Source organism: Alexandromys fortis, unplaced genomic scaffold, assembly GCF_014885135.2.
Source record: "Alexandromys fortis isolate MF-2015 unplaced genomic scaffold, M_Fortis_MF-2015_v1.1 scaffold_79, whole genome shotgun sequence".
NCBI lineage: Eukaryota > Metazoa > Chordata > Mammalia > Rodentia > Cricetidae > Alexandromys > Alexandromys fortis.
In genome coordinates, this window is record NW_026067964.1 from 4,686,415 (window position 1) to 4,704,849 (window position 18,435).

Sequence of the window (18,435 nt, forward strand, 5' to 3'; positions counted from 1 at the left end):
CTATCTATCTATGTATCTATCTGTCTGTCTATCTATCATCTATCTATCTATCTATCTATCTATCTATCATCTATCTATGTATCTATCTGTCTGTCTATCTATTATCTATCTATCATCTATCTATGTATCTATCTGTCTGTCTATCTATCTATCATCTATCTATGTATCTATGTATCTATCTATCTATCATCTAACTATGTATCTATCTGCCTATCTATCTATCATCTATGTATCTGTATCTATCTATCTATCTATCTATCTATCTATCTATCTATCTATCTATTATCTATCTGTTTGTCTGTCTGTCTGTCTATCTATGTATGCATTTTTGTGTGTGAGCATGTAGAGAACACTATTGTCCAGTGCTGGTGGAGATGGGAATAGGGTTGGGAGGGTGGACGTGTATGTGAAGGGTGAGTCAGGAAACAATATTTTCTTGATGTTAGTTATCTTGATGATGTTAATGAGTAGCTTGTAGCTGAGATGGCACAAGTTCCACACCCTCCAAGTGGAAAAGACTGTGTTGGGCTGAATGTCAGTGTTGGGGTGAACCCTAGGCAGGTCAAGGCCTGGTCTACGTTGATGGGAGAGGAGAGTTGGTCATGGTATAAAGAAGAACACTTAAAAGAAATCCCACACTAACTCAGAATTGATGGTTATTTATTAGGGGTAATCTCACAAATCAGAATCCTCTGCTTGAACGGAGGTAAGAAATATATATAGTATTAGAGGCCACACCCCAGTGGGCTGGTAACCACTGGCTGTAAGGCTTCCTACAGCAATGGTGAATGTACCTCAGGATCCCACTAGGTGCAAACAGGATGGGATGTGGTCCTGAAGATGGCCCAATGCCTTTAGGATGACCAGGTGATGGTAAGCTATTAGCTTTTCTTTCGTTTCTATCAGGGTTCCCTTTGCGCCTCTGAAATTAAGAAAAGTAAACAACGTGGAGGATGGAGACAGGACATGGGGGCCAGTGCTTGTGACCTTTGTGTGTTCTTTCTGCTCTGTAGTCTGGTTTAAGGACAGTTTATAACATTAGAGCAGGACAGGAAGACCTCCAGATGAAACTCCTAAGACACAGCCCCTGCAGAGCTCAATATTGTCTCAAATATGGAAACACCAAATTCTGATAGCATGAGATTACTGTGACCTTCCAGTATTTTTAAGCCACAAATATAGCTATATTCTTCCATTAAAACCTTACATCATGGTCTCACGTTCGATTTTTCGATCAGTAGTTATCACCTATTGTAATGGGGTAGGGAAGCCCAGAAGGGGATATCTCCACATTATCCATGGACAAAGTAATCTTACACTTAACTCCTGTCTGGATTCCTACCCACTGATTGGGCCTGTTTGTCAGTTTGGGGAGCTTCAGCACTTTTCCCCGTGAGTCCAAGTGCTCCAGTGTTTGGAAGCACAGAATGGAGTAGCATGCTCACAGCGATTCCTGGGAGGCTAAAGTCCTGGCTACAGGAAACTGTCCAGGGTGTGTACAGTGAGCTGCCCAGGTCAGGGACAACCCAACCAGCATCCAGAGATCTACAGACCCTCGCCTTTCATGAAAGGAATGCTGGACCAGAAGAAAGCAGAGTTTAGGAAGCCTGGAATTTCATGCCTGCGAAATTCTGTAAAACCAGGTTTTGTCAAAGATTTGAAGCAGAAAATACCTCGTGTGGCTTATGGAGAGGCATGGTAGTGGCACCGATGCTACTCTCTGGCCATTCCCAGCAGGATCCCATCCACAATTATGTGTCTAGGGCCACGGTGAGATCATATGTGTCTGAGCACTTTATATATGTGTGTAATTTAGTCACTTTTTTGCAAAATTGAAAATTCCATATATATATATATATGTGGAATTCCATATATAATATATATAATAATGTAATGATAGGTCAAGGACTCTGTCCCTGCCTCATTCTTTCTCCTATACGTTCAGGTCACTGGGTTCTAATGATTGGAGTCATTCTTGGTGAATAATGCTGGGCCGTGCTGCAATATTTGTGGCTGAGAGCTGGACCCTCGTCATTGCCACGTATTTTGTCACGGAGGCAGGGTAACCCATGGTAACTAAGCTCCGATCAGTTAAGGGGCAGAGAGCCTCCCCTCTCTACCGCTCTATAAAAGAGACCCAAGGAAAGGGACCCTAGCAGCCTCGAGCTCTCAGCGTGGGTGAAGGTGTGGGGAGATATGCCTAAGATCTCCGCAGCAGAGCGCACCAGCTGCAGAGACAGGGCCAGCATGTCTCGGAACTTCAAACTCCAGTGTCACTTCCTTCTGATCCTGCTGACAGCTCTAAGGGGAGAGAGCCGCTACCTAGAGGTGAGCAATTCTTCTTGATTCTTAACACCTTTCCAGCGAGTATTCAGCCAGGGACACTTGGAGGGGCTCATAGTCTCCCCTCTTTTGCATTTTCTTTCCCCTGGTTCTCCTAGACCTGCCTTCTCCTTGCCTCTGAGCATCCTAACTGCTTGCCTTTCTCTGACCGCCGAGGATGCCTGGGTACCCTGCTCTGATGGAAATAATCTAAGGCTAACTCGTAGTCTCCAGACTCAGGGAGACATAGACGCCCTCTCAGTTCGCTTCCCCGAGCTGCAAGGAGGGTGCCCTGTTCCTGATCCTCTTTTTTTTTTCCCTCCCCCTGAACTTTTCTGCTTTCCTTGCTAGGTACAAGAAGCCGCGGACTATGACCCTTTCTTGCTCTTCGGCGCCAATCTGAAGCGGGACCTGGCCGGGGAGCAGCCGTATCGCCGGGCTCTGCGTGAGTCGGGGCTGTCCTGCTTCACTGTGTGGGCGCCCGGGAGGCGGGAGGCTGGGGATCTGCACCTAGGACAGGTTTTCAGGATCTCCGGCCGGACGGGGACAGACTGGGACCTCCTGGTTGTGGCATCCTTGAGGTTCCTTCCAAGCCAGAGCGAGGGAACCCAGGGGCAGCCTAAGCTGGGAGCTCCGGCATGGGGCACCACGCGGGCGGTGGCCGGGAAAGGGGTGGCTGAGAGCGGCTTCCTGAGGCAGCTGGGGACCCCTGGCTCCATGCTTTCCCTCAGGGTGCCTGGACATGCTGAGCCTCCCCGGACAGTTCACCTTCACCGCCGACCGGCCGCAGCTACACTGCGCTGTCTTCTTCATTGGGGAACCTGAGGAGTTCATCACCATCCACTACGACCTGGTCTCCATCGACTGCCAGGGTGGGGACTTCCTGAAGGTGAGGGGGCTCCCGCTCCACGCAGTCCCAGCCCCGTGCCCCTAAGCATGGCCACTTGGGGGCAACTCTGAACCAGTTTGTTCCTGAGTCTCAGAAGCTCACTGGGCGAGACCCAGGAGGCTGAATTCCTAGGGAGGGTATCGCCCCCCACACTGCAGGTCCAGCGCCCCTGGACTTTGGTGGCTTAGTTTCCCTTCTGAGCGCTCCTCAACTCCTAGGGATTTCCTAACACTCGAGCTTGCAGTGTGAAACGCTGTGGTGCAATTTGGGCCAGACAAAACCTGGCAAAAATAATCGGCGGGAGTTCCCGAGTCTGCCATGAGAACCTCTTAGGTGGCGAGTTCTCCTCTTGCCATCAGCGATCTGAGCCCACCTCGCTCTTCCAGGAGCGCAGAGGCTCTTGGGAGCCCGGCTGCTGGGGTTTGAGGGTAGCAGGGAAGGGAAGGGTAGAGGGTCTTGGGAAGGACGCTGAGAGGAATTCTGGTTTAAGATACGTGAGAAGGGAAGAGAATTACCAAGACTCACAGTACCCCCTCCCTCAGTCTCCACAGCCACACAAGGAGCTGAGGCAGGGTGGATGGAGTTCTACTGCCCCAATAAAACACTCACGTTTGATACTTCCAAAGTAGAACTGTTTGGGAAGCTGTCAAGCCTGTTAGAAAATAAAATTGCACCCAGATTGTTGGTAATGATGCTATGATGGGTCCACTAAAACGGAGCCCTGTTGTGATTTTGAGAGCGGAGTCAATTGACTTTGACCCTTTGTCTCAAAGCTAACTTGGGAAGCAATGAGCAAAGTCTTACATGGCTTACTAACTAGCACCACCAGACTGAAGCATTAAACACACACACACACACACACACACACACACACACACACACACACATTTATCTATCTGTCTGTCTATCTATCTATCTATCTATCTATCTATCATCTATCTATCTAATAACACGAGGTGATTTTTTTTTAATGTGAAGAGTGAGCCACTGGAAAAGAAGTCACTGGTTCCCCCCCCACACACACACACATCACTTTGACACAATCACCCTATGTACCCAGCTTGGCCGTACACTCATGATGCTTCCTGCTCAGTCTCCGCTGTACAGGGATTACAAACATCCTCCATCATATCCAGAACACTTTTGTTGCTGTTATTTATTCTTTGAGATTTGTTTTGTTTTGGTTCACATTTCACTGACTAGAGGCAAAATAGAAGCCGAGGTCCAGTGAAACTCAAGTATCACTCCTGTAGAGTTCACCTAAATGTAGAAAAGGCAAAATAAACAACCAGCGCTGTCTATAATTTCCTTTTACCAAACTAGTTGATAAAATATAAGAAGATGTGCAAACTTAGCATTGTGAACGCTTATGTAGAAAAAAGATTAAATTGATAAGATTACTTGCAACTAATCTACACATTCAAAATGCCTATGAACGGAAAGCAAGCAGGTTGTGAGTCGGGGCTACGGGTTCCTGCTTGCAACTGAAGGCCCATTGCTGGGTAGCTCCCCTCTTTTCAACAGACGCTGACTTGAGGAGTTGGTGAAAGTGACCATTTATGCCTATACTATTATTATTATTATTATTAACCATCGTCATTATCATCATCATCATTTGAAGGTATTTGACGGCTGGATCCTCAAGGGGGAGAAATTCCCAAGCTCTCAGGATCACCCTCTACCCACCATGAAGCGGTACACAGATTTTTGTGAGAGTGGTCTAACCCGAAGGAGCGTCAGATCATCCCAGAACGTGGCCATGGTGTTCTTCAGGATCCATGAGCCAGGGAATGGATTCACATTAACCACCAAGACCGACCCCAACCTCTTCCGTAAGTAAGCTCAAGGAAAAGACAGGACTCCGACAGAGTAGATGATCACACCTGCTTTGTCAAGGTCAGATCCTACGTCACAGACTTAAGCCAAGGAGTGCTATGAAGTCTTTATTTGTTGTTATGAAAATCCAACCACAGTTTTTGATTTATATTTCCCAGGCTAGGCAATACTCTCATATATGGGACATGCACTTCTATTTTTCCTCCAAGGTCTTGTTCTGCCCTCCCAAGGCTTTCCAATGGGTTCAGTAACTAATTTTAATCTCCCAAACCATCCCCAAGATGCAGGCTAAGCTTGAAGGACCATTTGATGCCAGAGCTTTGTAAACAAAGGCTAGAAGGTGGTGCTCCTGAGATGAGGTGCACAGATGCCATACCCTGAGGAGAGAGACGGACCAGAGCACTTCTGTGTCGCTTTCTTCCATGTTGTCTTCCATCACAAAGCCACTACCCTACCTCAGCTCATTTCTGACAGAGAAACACGCAGGTTAGGCTGTAAAACTACAGCTGAAGCTGAAAGAGCATGATTTGAGCAAAATGAGTTCACACCTCAGCTTATTTTCTCATTAAGAGAAAATCCCGGGAGCTGGGATAGAGTTAAGTAGCAAACCCCTTGTCTGGGGGTGCACAAACTGGGGTTTAAACTCCCGCTTCAGGGAGGGAAGTGGAGGAAGGGAGGGGAGGAGAGAGTGAGAGAGAAAGAGAAGGCTGGAAACTTGAGGCTATCCGAGAAGTAGAACAATTGGCTAGGACCCATTTCTCCTGGATTCTACTTGGTGAGAAATCAGAAGATGCCTTCTAGAATTGTCAAGGAATTTCATTTCCTTCTGAAATTAAGTGTAATTAAAAAACATATATATAAGGAGGTAGGTTAGCCCAAAAGCAAATCCCATGCCTCTGTTTCATAGATAGAAGAACACCTTGGTTTTAAGTTTGAAAGAAAAAGAAAAAGGAAAACTTCAGAAAACCTTAAGACTGCCAAGGTTTAAAAATTGAGAATTTAGTCAACATTTCCCTAATCAATCCCCAGAAAATAAGTATTAGGCATAAATAAGGCTGATGTCTATTTTGTTCTCACCTTCTTTTGTCACGATCATAAAGTCTTTAGAATAAAATTACTTACGGCCTTATTGTTTTGCTTTGTGGTTTTGTTTTAACCGTAGCTCCAAATGTTAGGGGTGAGGATTTCACACAGCGTTAGGTTCTGGCTTCACCTTTGAGCCTTGTCCTCCCAGCTAGGTCCTAGATGCGACTTAATGGAAGTGCTCCTAGGACCACTCTCAGGTGTGATGGCCAAGAGTTCCTACCTTAGGGTTTTTATAAACCGGAGACAAAGGCTAGAAGCCCCAGTGCTTTCTGACATATCCACAGGCCACTGATGAGTTCTATTCTCCAGCTCCATCCTTTCCTCAGACTGACATTGTGTTATACACTCTCTCCCTGGGCACAAAACCTAACTAGAGAGGACCACCCTGTGGATGTTGGGATATAAGAGTGTAGTCTATAAATATAATCGGCCCCATTTATAACTATTCTGGCCACACGTAGTCAGTGAGCCCCAGGTTGGATATATCTGTGTCCATGAACTAAAATATAGAATGAAGATATCATGAATTTCTATTTAAAAAAAGCATCCCAAATAATGTAATTGTAACGTTTCCCCCCAAAAGCTTGCAATGTCATCTCCCAGACCCCGAGTGGAAGGTTTACTCTGGTGGTCCCACACCAGCACCAAAACTGCAGCTTCTCCATCATCTACCCTGTGGCAATCAGAATCTCTGATCTCGCTCTGGGACACGGGCATGGTCTTCAGTTAAAGGTCAGTGGCTTGCTTGCTCCCTGGCTGCTTGGTGAGGCCACTGGTTTTATCGGAGCCAAAACACTCCTTGTGTCAGGAAGTTGGAAGCACGGGGCCACGCTAAAGCCTCCCGTGTGCTTCCCAGGCTCTGTGAAAGCCTATTTCAGTCACGCTGGAGGCAAGCGCTCAGGTGCCCGTCCTGACTTTTCCAGTGTTCCTCTGGTGACTTAGGAAATGCTGCTTTCATTCGGGAAAGCTGCAGTCTGTAATTACAATTGAACGCTCTTGTGCTTTCCTCTTTGGCAAAAGCCCTCTCCTAGCCGAGCCTCCGGTGAGTCATCGACACAGCTGCTTTTCTGATTATTGGAATTTTCTTTTGATACGGAGGAAGGCTCTCTCATTGACAGCGCTGCTCTATGAGAGAATGCTAACGGCGGCATAAAATATGAAATTGGGTTTTGATATCGCAAATAGCAGTCAAGTTTTGAAGAGCATGTTATATGACATTTTGCCTAAAAAAAAAAATAATTAACCGTGACATTTCCTACCAACTGGCTTTCCTATCAGTTTCCGAACGCGCCTTAAGATGAATGCTGGCTTGACTGTGTCTGTGTGCACAGATCGTGACTTCTCTGTGAGTCACGCTCATTTCCGTTCCCTTGTTTGGAGGCCTAAGTTAAACTAGCACGTGCGTTTGGTGGTGTCAGAGGCAGCCAGGGTCCTCAAACATTCAGAGCTTTGTGCAAACTGAATAAGGAACAGGGCTGAGAAAAATCATTCCCATCCACCTTCCTCCAGCACCAGACTCACGTGCCTTTGCCTTGCCTTTGTGGTTGTTGGACCTTGATGGAGGAGTGGTTCTTTGTAAGGATGTCTGAGTGCCTTGGGTCCAGCGTGAGAGGGTTCAGATGCCATGCCGTTCTTTGTGTAGAATCTAGAGGGCGGAAGGTGTGGTAACAGATTGGCAGATCTGCGCTTTAGGGATTGAATAGAATGTTATGGTATCCCCCTTAACATTTTAGAGCCTACTGTGTTCTAGGCATTAAGGCATCAGTTCCTTTAAAATCTACTTTTTGTGGCCTGGGTATTGAGAGCTAGGTTTGGTCACTTACACTTGTAATCCTAGGACTTGGGGACCGAGATGGGAGAACCTCTTGTGCCAGGCTAGCCTGGACTACACAGCATACTTATCCCTTTACTACTACCACCAAATTAATAATGATAATAATAATAATAATTCCTTTGTCTAAGGGACTAGTCTAGATTCCAAAAAATAAGCAACAAACAAGGCAGGTCCTGCTAATAGGGAGCCTGTTTTCTATGACAGGCAAAATTCCCACAGATTTCAAACCACAGTGAGTCTGTACAGAAAATGCAGGAGAGTGGTTTGAGAGTCAGGAGCAGGAAAGTGGTAGACAGAGAGAACTGACTGAGACGATGTGGTCAGAAAAGGAAACTTCTGAGAAGATGCTTCAGGTTTGACCGGAGCAATAGACCAGAAGGAGCAGCAGTAATAGGAAGGAGGAGGAGCAGAGGGAACAGGGCTGCCAGGCAGAAGCAGGCTGGCTGGATCCGAGAAACAGGAAGGAGCAGAGTAGAAAGGGGATGGGTGGTACTGCACGTGCTGTCCCTGTGCAGGTGTGTGCAATGCAGCGTGTGCTGTCCCTGTGCAGGTGTGTGCAGTAGGCACAGTAGGAAAGCTATGGGTTCTGCTGGCCATGACCCGTTGAGTGCTGTCTGAAGGTCACTCTGACTCCCATCTTGTGAATGGCTTGGGGATAAGCTGCCTTTTCCACGGCGCCTGTGAGATACCCTGGTTGCAAGACCATTCTGTAAGCACCTCAGCTTTCTGTGTACGGGGAGGAGAGACTTCAAAAATTCATCATAAGCAGCGGGGACTTAACTTCCAATTCAACAAGCTGGGGTGTGCCTTTGGCACAGGGTCAGTCTAGCAAGAGATGGTAGGAGCTTAAAACCTCAACACAGACATGCAGGAGCTACTGGGAGGCCCAGAACCCCAGACAGGTCCCTGTGCAGCTCACTTTCTGCCCCTGTTTATGAGAAAACCTGAGAGGATTTACCGAGAGGAGCGACGTCACAGCTCACCTACTGGAAACTTCCGCCTACCTACTCATGGGAAAGACGATTATGTTCTTTCATTCCTAAATAGCTGATTTGACTCTCAGTTCACAAACTAGTGCACAGTGGGCCTAATTAAATCTTTATTTCATCATGCAATGAAATCGTGTTCAAAGTACCTAAGCAAACAGCCGTGCACGTAGTAGGCTGTTTAAACATAAGCCGCTCCCGTGATCGCCTTTCCTTAGCCAATAGTCGCCATTATATAACACTTTAATTTTAGTTCCCCTCAATCTTCAGTGTCCTCTAAATGTCTGATATGTGTGTACCTGCATGGACGGTGTTTGAAGTTCTCAGTTTTAGATTTGGGCTCCCATGTGTCAGGATTTAGCTGGTTAACTTCTGGCCACCCGCCACATACCTTAATGAGCATCAATGAATAACCGAGTCTCCGGCAACAGGAGGGTGGGAGGCAGTCCAGACTGAAAGTGTGGAGCCGCGATGAAAACTTTGCTAAGAGCTTAAGACACATTCGTAGGTGTGGTGTCTCACTCCTATAACCCCAGCGTCTGGGAGGACTGGCATGAAGTCAAGGCTAACCCGGGCATGCGAGGCAGGAGCCAAGTGCCGCATTCAAGACTGAGAAGGCACGCTTGCTGTGTGTTGAGTGAGGCCCGGAAATCACTTGGCTGAGAACAGTGGGGGGTTTGAGGGAAGTAAGTAATGATGGTTCAGAGGCTTAGGATGACTTCTTCCTCTGAGTACCATGCAAAGGATTTGGTTTTCTTTAAAGGAAAGAGCAAGTGGTTAAGTCTGACTTACTTGAGCCCCAAATCACAGTTCTATTCTTTTTAAAATATACTCATGAGTAATCTAAATCCTTCCTTGTAGAAAAAAACCTGTTCTAAGAACAGAAAATTTCCATTATTAACAAGAGGCAAAGAAACAAGCTGAGAGAGAATATGGAATTTAAATATACAAATTATAATACAATTATAAACTGCAGGTGACTGGTTTCTTTTCATCTGACTGCACGTGTCCCGAGGGCTTGGCACGTGTCCAAGTACTCTCAGGTGTGTTCACACATCTTATTCTGAGCTTACGAATTCCAGCTTCATTTTTTTTTCAGTCATTGAATTTCGCCCTTAAAAAGTGCACATACATTTAAAAAAATGACTAATCGACCGATATAGAAAACTAATCTTGGGAGGTTTTTGTTTGTTTGTTTTTTTGTTTTTCACCTTAAACGATTTCTGGCATCTCTGATCGATGCTTGAGTCAAAGGCACAGGCAGAGGTTGAGGGCTGACAGAGTGCGCTCGCTGATCCTCTCTTCCCTCAGTTTGGTCTCTGAAATAGGTTTTACCTACATCTTGCTCTGAGCACTGCTATTATTCTCTTAGAAACCCGCAGCCAGCTGTGGCGGGACTGGTGACTTCGTGGAGCTGCTGGGAGGACCTGGACTGGACCCTTCCAAGATGATGCCTTTAGCGGACCTGTGCTCCCCTTTCCACGGCCCTGGTGAGACAGTTCTTCAGTTTCACATATGCAGCTATCAGGGTAATTCCCTTGAATAAGACACCCCAACTTTTAACATACACGAAGACAAATTCTACCAAAAAAATGTTTTATATGTCAAGTCAATGTGTGAATTTTCCTTTAGAGGCTATGTATAGTAACAGAACTTATTCCCTAAGTAAAAACATCAAAAGAGAAGCCTGCAGAACAGCGAGGATATTAGGGGAAACTTTGAAAAAGACAATGTTTCTCCACTTTAGGGAAGGTCTCTGCTTTTATTCTCTGGAGACTAATGTATTTATTGACTGGCAGTTCAAATGGTAAAAATATCTGTAAATGGTAACAGTATAATAATGAGATGAAAACTAAATAACGTTGCCGCCTGCATATGATACAGTCTCATATATGTGCACATATGTAGGTATTTATACATATATATGGGTGTGAATATATGATACATACACATATATACAGGGCTGAATTACTTACAGCACACACACAGCAAAGCAGCAAGATCTCTAGAACACCTCTAAGCTCCCGAGTTTCCCCAACTTGTGCGGCTATACCAGCCTTTCGGAGGCCACTGCTACCCACATGCAAATTCGGAAATCTCAAAGAGCTCATCTTTAATACAAAGCTTCTTTAGGATGCAGCTGCCAAATGGGGCAGTAAACAAAACATCTCTGAAAGAGAAGTCATGCGCACAGGTAGGCAGGAAGGGTCACCTGGAATGTCCGGCCTCCTCCTCAGATTCACGGGCATGAAAATGGCTCCATGAGACAGGTCGGGCTGGAACCAAGGCAAGCTGTCTCACTGAGGCAAAGTTTGCTTCCTAAAGGTGTCTGAACTGACTTTGCCGAAGTTGAGAAGATAGTTTTGCTTCTCTCTCCCCCCCTTCCCTCCTCTCTCTCTCTCTCTCTCTCTCTCTCTCTCTCTGAGACTGGCTGGTCTTGCACTCTGGGTTTCCCGTCTCAGCCTCTGGAGTGCTGGGACCACAGGTACACATGATCAGGCCCAGAGGACTCCTTTAGACCGACTGGTCCTTTCTCTGATGGACACAGTCATTGCATGTGGCTGTGCAGACGGTCTTCGGCAGTCGCCTTCTGAGACGCTGCATGGCTCCAGGACTGCTGTGAGAAACAACCGAGGGACATGTATTTGAGTGGAGTGAAAGGATATGACCAAAGGACACTTGTGACCTAAGATTAGATAATTGAAGTCATCTTATTTCTGCTTGAATTATACGAACTTAGTTTAGGAGAAGAGGTACTAGGAAGGCCCCAAAACTGCTTTGTCTAAATTAGGGGCATAGTTAAACCAAAGTTAAGTGATTTAAAGTTAGAATTATATCACTTTCTGATTCATTTTAGGTAGTTTTGGTTTCTTTCTTGTTTTAAAAAAATTTTCTTATTCGTTTATTTATGTGGTGCTAGGGGCCGTATCCGGGGCATCACACACAGGCCAAATGCTTTACCACTGAGCCACACAGCTGGCACCTGCAGCTTTGTTTCCTTCTGGCACCCTCCCTGTTTCTGTGTCCTCTAAGCTTGGTCCAAAACCATGGAACCATTAGAGACCCTGTCCTTTAAATCGAATTTTGTTAGAAATTATGTCAAAACAAACAGTATGCACATTAGCTAAAGGAAACAGGACATATCATGTATATTCATGTTCAGAGAGACCTCAAAAAGAAAACCAGCCTTCTGAATTATCTAAAGAAAGATAAACACGGCCTCCAGGCAACAGTTAATCTAGCTTCCTTCATATTCGTGTGTAAAAAAAAAAAAATCAGGGTTGAAACTTATCATGCCTTCAAATAGACTGTCACCTGCTGACATTATCAGGCTGCGTTGTTTCATTTGCTCCTAGGGATGTGTGTGAGGCACCTGTGACGTGGTGATAGTGGGAGCGTGTCTCAGCACCGAGAAATAACCCGAAGAGGCAACGTATGAGGGGAAAGTCTGAGAAAATTAAAACAGCGGAGGATTATCATACGACAGATAAAATGTGTGTCAGGAATCAAACTGTGGTAATAGAAATAAATGGAAAGTAATTTTCAGTGGAAATAATCTGGCTTTCATTGTGAGTCGCTTGGGCACATCTGCCAGGAGAAGTGACAAACCGGTGTCGGGTGCCCATTCAGACCATGAAAGCATTGGATGTAGGCCAAGCGAGAATGTTCGAAGCTATTCCATACGAGGACAGTTTGAAAGGTGTTGGTAAACAATAGAAAACTGATTTTTAAACTGTGGGTCTCAACCCCTTTGGAGTCAAATGCATATTAGATATCCTGCATATTTGATATTTGCATTACAATTCGTAACAGTAGCAAAACTGCATTTATGAAGCAGCAATGAAAATAACTTCATGGTTGGGGATCACCACAGCGTGAAGAACTGTATTAAAGGGTTGAAGCATTAGGAAGGTTGAGAACCACGGCACTAGGACAATAGCTGGCCTACTCAGTGTGTACCCACTCTGTGCAAGTGAGTTTCACTGACCTGCAAACTGTAGTCATTATCCAGACTTAAGGTGTAATCAACGGGATTGTCAGGTCCACACAAACACCAAGCAGTCCCTCCTTTCTGCACTAGCTGCCACGTAAATCCCCGGATTCTGTTCCCACCCTAAACTGTCTGCCGTGTCTAGAAAGGCCAGCATGGAACAGAGTTCACTGGTTATCGTTGTCCCCTTTGCCACCTACCTAAACATTGCAGGCAGGAAGACAGGACAAAGGTCAAAGAGAAAGCTTGTCTCTTTCTAGCCAGCTTTCCTTGTCCTATGATTTCCTGTGTGTGCAGAGAAAGGCAGGACCCACTTCATGTTTCTACAACTAATTATATAATTAAAAAAAATGTTTTGACTGAAAGTGATTTGACTATCTGAGAGCAAGATGCCATTCATGGCCCTATCCCACCTTCCCGTTCCCACTTAAGTGGAGAGAACTGGCTTTACTGTCTGTTCTATAGCCTGTTTATTTATATATTTATAGTTTATATATTTATAGTTTATTATTTTTTCCCATCGATTACAGCCCAGATGAAAATCAGCTGTGACAACGCTGTGGTACGCATGGTCTCCAGTGGGAAACACATCAACCGCGTGACATTCGAGTATCGTCAGCTGGAACCCTTTGAGCTAGAAACCAACGGAAACAACATCCCGGAATTCTGTTTGTCTAGTCTTTGAATAACTGGCTCAGTAATTGGCACGCTGCTAGCTGAGTGAGGTCTTGATAGTGATTGTATATAATCTTGATGGGCAGCGTGTGAGAAGTTTCTCATGACAGTCAATATTCCAAGCCTTGCACACGTCCATACATGACTTCCAGTTTTACTTCCTTTTGTCGTATCAATGAACAGAAGGGAGACAACAGGTTAGAGATGAAAATGCTTCGTGGTTTGGTGGGCTGCATCTGTGAACTGGTGAAGCAAGAGTCAAGCAAGTGAGGAAAACAGTTGTCTGGCAAGGGCAGCTGCCACAAAAAGAGGAAATCACAGTCTCATGACAGAATAAAAAAAATGTCAAAGTCTTGGGTATACCAAAGGAATTGTATCTGTTATTTTTACTTCATTCTTCTGTTTACAAATTATAGCATGAGAGCAAAAAGCCCTTTCCATTCATAAATCTAAATGTGAATAAATAAAGCAGAGTGTTGGCATCTTGACAGACCGGTGTATTGGCTTTCCTGGGTGGTCATTTCCTCACTCAAAGAAAATCAGGTTCCCATGTGGGGCAAAGCCAAGCCATAAACTAAGCTGTTTGGGATTCCTTGAGCTGATAAAACTCTGGAGTGGTGGCCTGGGTAATGCAGAGCTGAGGGAGAATTGCAGTGGTCACTGACTTTCCCTGGCCAGGAAGTGGGGAGCGGACATGTGTTCTCCACAAGCCACTGAAGAATCGCAGAGTACATGTCTTCATCACAGAGGCCATTTCCAGCAGGGATGATAAGTATCTTACACGCTTCTTGGAGACATAATTTGTAGAAATCTGAGTTCTTAGTTTTAGAGTCTGTCCATGTTTGAGACAGGGGCTGGTGAGATGGCTCTGTGGGCAAAGTAGTTTGCCACCAAGGCTAACCGATGAGTTTGTTCCCTGGGACCCACATGGTGGAACCAACTCCCAAAAGTTGCCCTCTTACCTACATACAGATACACATGCACACACACACACACACACACACACACAGAGACAGACAGACAGACAGAGACAGATATAGAGAATAAATAAACAAATATATATTTTAAACTTTTGGAAAGAAACTGAAAGGTGTTATTTTTTATTATTATTTTTATTTGAGACAGGGTTTCACTCTGTAACCCTGGCTGGCCTGCAGCTCACTGTATAGACCAGGCTGGCCTTGAACTTAGGGAGATCTGGATTCTTCTGTCTCTTGAGTGCTGGGTTTAAAGGTGTGTGCCACCACACCCTGGTATACTGGCAACATAAAGGATAAGTCATGCCAGGCCTTCCCTGGTTCCCATGTGTCTCTCCTCACACCTGACCCACTGGCGGCAGGCCCTGCCTTTTCTAGACCCAATCCTAACCTTTTAGAAGGACTTGAACAACAGATCTCACAGTCTGTCTTGACTGCCTTTCTTGACACCCCCTTTCCATCTCCTTAATCTTTCCAGGTCTTGCCCCACCCCCACTCCCACCCCACCAGTCTCAACCCTGGCATTTGTAAATGATAGTTCAGCAGTTAGGACGCCACTACTCACAATTCGTTTTAAAATTTCTTCTGCCTTTATGTCTCACTCTTAGGTTGATTATGACCGTGGTGGGCCTCACTGATTGCCTTTCCAGTTCTTTTTTGTTTGGTTTTTGAAACAGTGTCTCATTTTATAGCTTCAGGTAGCCTGAACTGTAAACCAGGCTGCCTCAGAACTCAGAGATCTACCCGTCTCTGCCTGCCAAGGGCTGAGATCAAAGGCATGTGCCATCACACTTTGCTGCCTTTCTGTTTCTTAGAAGCCCGCTTCTCTTGCATGGCATCTGAGGACGACTTTGTCCAGGACATTGAGTTTTCTCCCAGTTTCTAGACCAGTTTGTTTTCTGCAATCCTAGACACTCTGTAGGATTGTCGCTTCATTTAAGCAGGTGGGGTAGAAGGGTTCCACGCTCTTCACCCTTCTGAGGGTAAAGACTACATTTCCCAGCCTCCCTTACTAGACAGAGCATTGGTCATCTGACTGAATTCGGACTGCAGGAAAATGAACAGAAGTGACATTTTCTCTCATATGTTCTTCTATCCATTGTTCAAATATGGGAACCATAATGCAGAACTGCAGGTCATCAGACATCAGAGTTGTAGGATCGAGGGCCCAAGTCTCTGCATGGCCTCAGATGAGGAATGTTCACATCCAACCTTATGTGAAGTAGCTCTGTTTTATTGAGTCACTGAGAGGCTTCATTCTTCTGCTGGGCAATTATCTAAATCCAATTCTCAGCTATTCTTCAATTTTCCTCCCTGATCTGGCTGGGAGGATCCAAGTCAGGCCTGCCTTGACTCTCTTTCAAAGACAAGTACTTCAAATGCCCATCTTTGCTCACATAAACCCAAGGGTCCCACCGCTATAGTTCCATCCAACTTGTCCATTTCCCTGAGAGGATCTTCTTGGGATGGTAATTCTTAGTCTCCTTTACAACCTGTGGATCATGGGCCAGGAAAGAAATCCCGTATAGTTATAAACACCTCCAGATTTGGCCAAGAGTTCACAGACCCCTGCACCCCGTTCAGGGCTTCAGAGTGAGAACCCTTGAATCATGATAAAGGTCAGCTCCGTGTCAGTCTGCTCAGCCTGGCTCTTGCATATTACTTAAAACATTCGAGCTGCTAGTAGCCCAAAACCTCTGCTCCCTATTTAACCATTAATCTTACTTGCATTGGATGGGTTTTTCTTCATCTATTACCTACTTCTTCCTGGGGAAGGAAATACATTTGGCTCAGAACAAATTTCATGAACAAAGATTTTTTTTTCCCGCCCAGGTTTGTCTCAACTTTGAAGTTTCGTTTCTTGTCATTTTAACTGAGACACAATGTTTGCCTGCAAAGTAGAATCTTCAAGCAAGAAGGATATGATGGACAGGTTTGATGGGTGGGATTTAATTGTAGGCAGTTTGTTTATATGCTCAAAGTACCCAAGAGAAGCTGGGCAAAGAATCTCCAATCAAAGGGTAATCACGAGGAATTATGTCTGAATGCACTCCTGTCTGCAGCGGAGCGTGGCAGACAGGATACCTTTGTATGAGCAAACAAGCGGGCAGCTCGTCTTCTGATGGGTCATCTGTAACGATTACGCCCATTTTCCTCTTCACACCCAACATTCTTTGTGTTTGAAGGCAAATGTCACACAGTGAAGAATCAGAGGCAAGAGAGAGGGAATCTGTGTGAGAGAGGGAAGAAAGGGCTTGATTAGAGGCCTGGGGCACATAATAGAAGTCGAAGTCTCTGATTTGGACTCTGGATTTTGCTCCTGGTGAGCATGTGCTCAGCCCCTCTGCAGCTTAGGAAGGACAAGGTGGCCTGTGCTTTACTTAGGACAAAGACTCAGTGTCAACACTAAGAAGGAAGGATGGATGAGCAGGACAGAGCCATGATCTCCTCTTTAGAAGGGTGGGCAGGTGTGGGACCCTCCCAGTGACTCCTCTCCTAGTCGCAGGTTTTTGAGTATTAGACAATGAAACCTGCGCTAATGATTCAGATATAACCTAGCCCACTAGTGCACAGGGAAAGCGGGTGGCTCCCTATGTGTGACTTGAAGGACAGCAAAGACCCTCTTGACTGAAGCGTTGTCCTTCTCTGAAGTCGCTACAGCTACCGTCTTCCTGCCCTTTCCCACAGTACTGAAGGAAGCAGTAACTCACTAGATCCTGAACTGCTTGTCCCTCCAAATGCCGACTGGAAGAATAGAGAGAGGAAGGGGTTATTCTGATTCATGGTGTCAGAGTTCCAGTTCTGAATTCTGGGCTCTGTGGAGTGGTGATGGCCTCACGTGGAGAAAGACACTTCACTGCACGGTAGACAGGAAGCAGGGAAAGGAAGAAGCCACCAGAGGCCAAGTGTGCCCTTCAAAGGCATGTCCCCAGTGACCCATGTCCTTCAGTGAAGCCATGCCTCTGAACCTTCTCATACCTCCCAAGATAACAACACTAGCCAGGGGTCAAGCATTCTACCAGTGAGCTTCTGGGGGACATTTCATATTTAAACCATAACAACTACCTGATTTTTTTTTCTTAAAGACCAAGCACACAGAGTCAATTAGTTAATGAGGTAGTTCATATTGCAACAGATAACTTGGCTGTATAAAGTATTGACTATGGTTATAACATAATGTAAAAATGATGGTAAAGATGGGAGGTCTTTCTAACGGGACTCAGTCAGGTCTTTGGTAATCTTATTTCATCTCAGAGGCTATAAACCAGTTTGCATTTGAAAGGAAACTGAGTTGCTCCTTTAGACGAAGCTGTTTTGCAAAAAGAAAACAAAACAGCTAGTTGCCTTTATGGTAGTAAAAGGCAAAATATTCCTTTCTTTGATTCCCTTAACTTTCAATGATTCTCCATGGATTTCACATCCTGTATCCAGAGCCCACTTACCTTCTGGTCCTCTGGCCTCTGCTCTCTGCCCATGCAACCTCCCCCACAAACCTAAACCAAACAAAATCAAAAAGAAAAAGTCAAAAAGAAAAGAAGAAGAAGAAGAAGAAGAAGAAGAAGAAGAAGAAGAAGAAGAAGAAGAAGAAGAAGAAGAAGAAGAAGAAGAAGAAGAATCTTGTCATGGAAGCCATGGTGTGGCCCAGAGAGTCACACAGTTTACTCTTTGGTCTACTCATCCTCAGTCATTGCCATGAGTCATTGGTCTGGTCACAGGCCTCTGGCCTCTGACTTCTGCTACACTATTGATAATGGGTTCTCACTGGGGCTCTTCTTGGATGTCCTGATGTTGTCCTGTGTCATGGAGATCCTATTGCTTTAGATCTGTAGGTCCAGCCC

At 45.4% G+C, this 18,435-nt stretch overlaps 1 protein-coding gene across 1 annotated transcript; it reads left to right on the top strand.

Annotated features, from left to right (window-relative positions):
• Positions 1 to 2,247: 2,247 nt before the first annotated feature.
• On the top strand, positions 2,248 to 14,093 carry Crhbp (corticotropin releasing hormone binding protein). The gene is made up of 7 exons (XM_050153901.1): positions 2,248 to 2,328; positions 2,674 to 2,767; positions 3,054 to 3,211; positions 4,833 to 5,043; positions 6,717 to 6,865; positions 10,326 to 10,443; positions 13,475 to 14,093. The coding sequence occupies exons 1-7, from the start codon at positions 2,248 to 2,250 to the stop codon at positions 13,627 to 13,629; spliced, it is 966 nt and encodes a 321-aa protein (XP_050009858.1). The 3' UTR covers positions 13,630 to 14,093.
• The last annotated feature ends 4,342 nt before the right edge of the window (positions 14,094 to 18,435 follow it).

Coding starts and splice junctions, on each gene's coding strand:
- Crhbp (XM_050153901.1), top strand. CDS start 2,248: ATGTCTCGGAACTTCAAACTCCAGTGTCACTTCCTTCTGATCCTGCTG. Junction 2,329..2,673: donor GAGAGAGCCGCTACCTAGAG/GTGAGCAATTCT, acceptor TTTCCTTGCTAG/GTACAAGAAGCCGCGGACTA. Junction 10,444..13,474: donor CTCCCCTTTCCACGGCCCTG/GTGAGACAGTTC, acceptor CATCGATTACAG/CCCAGATGAAAATCAGCTGT.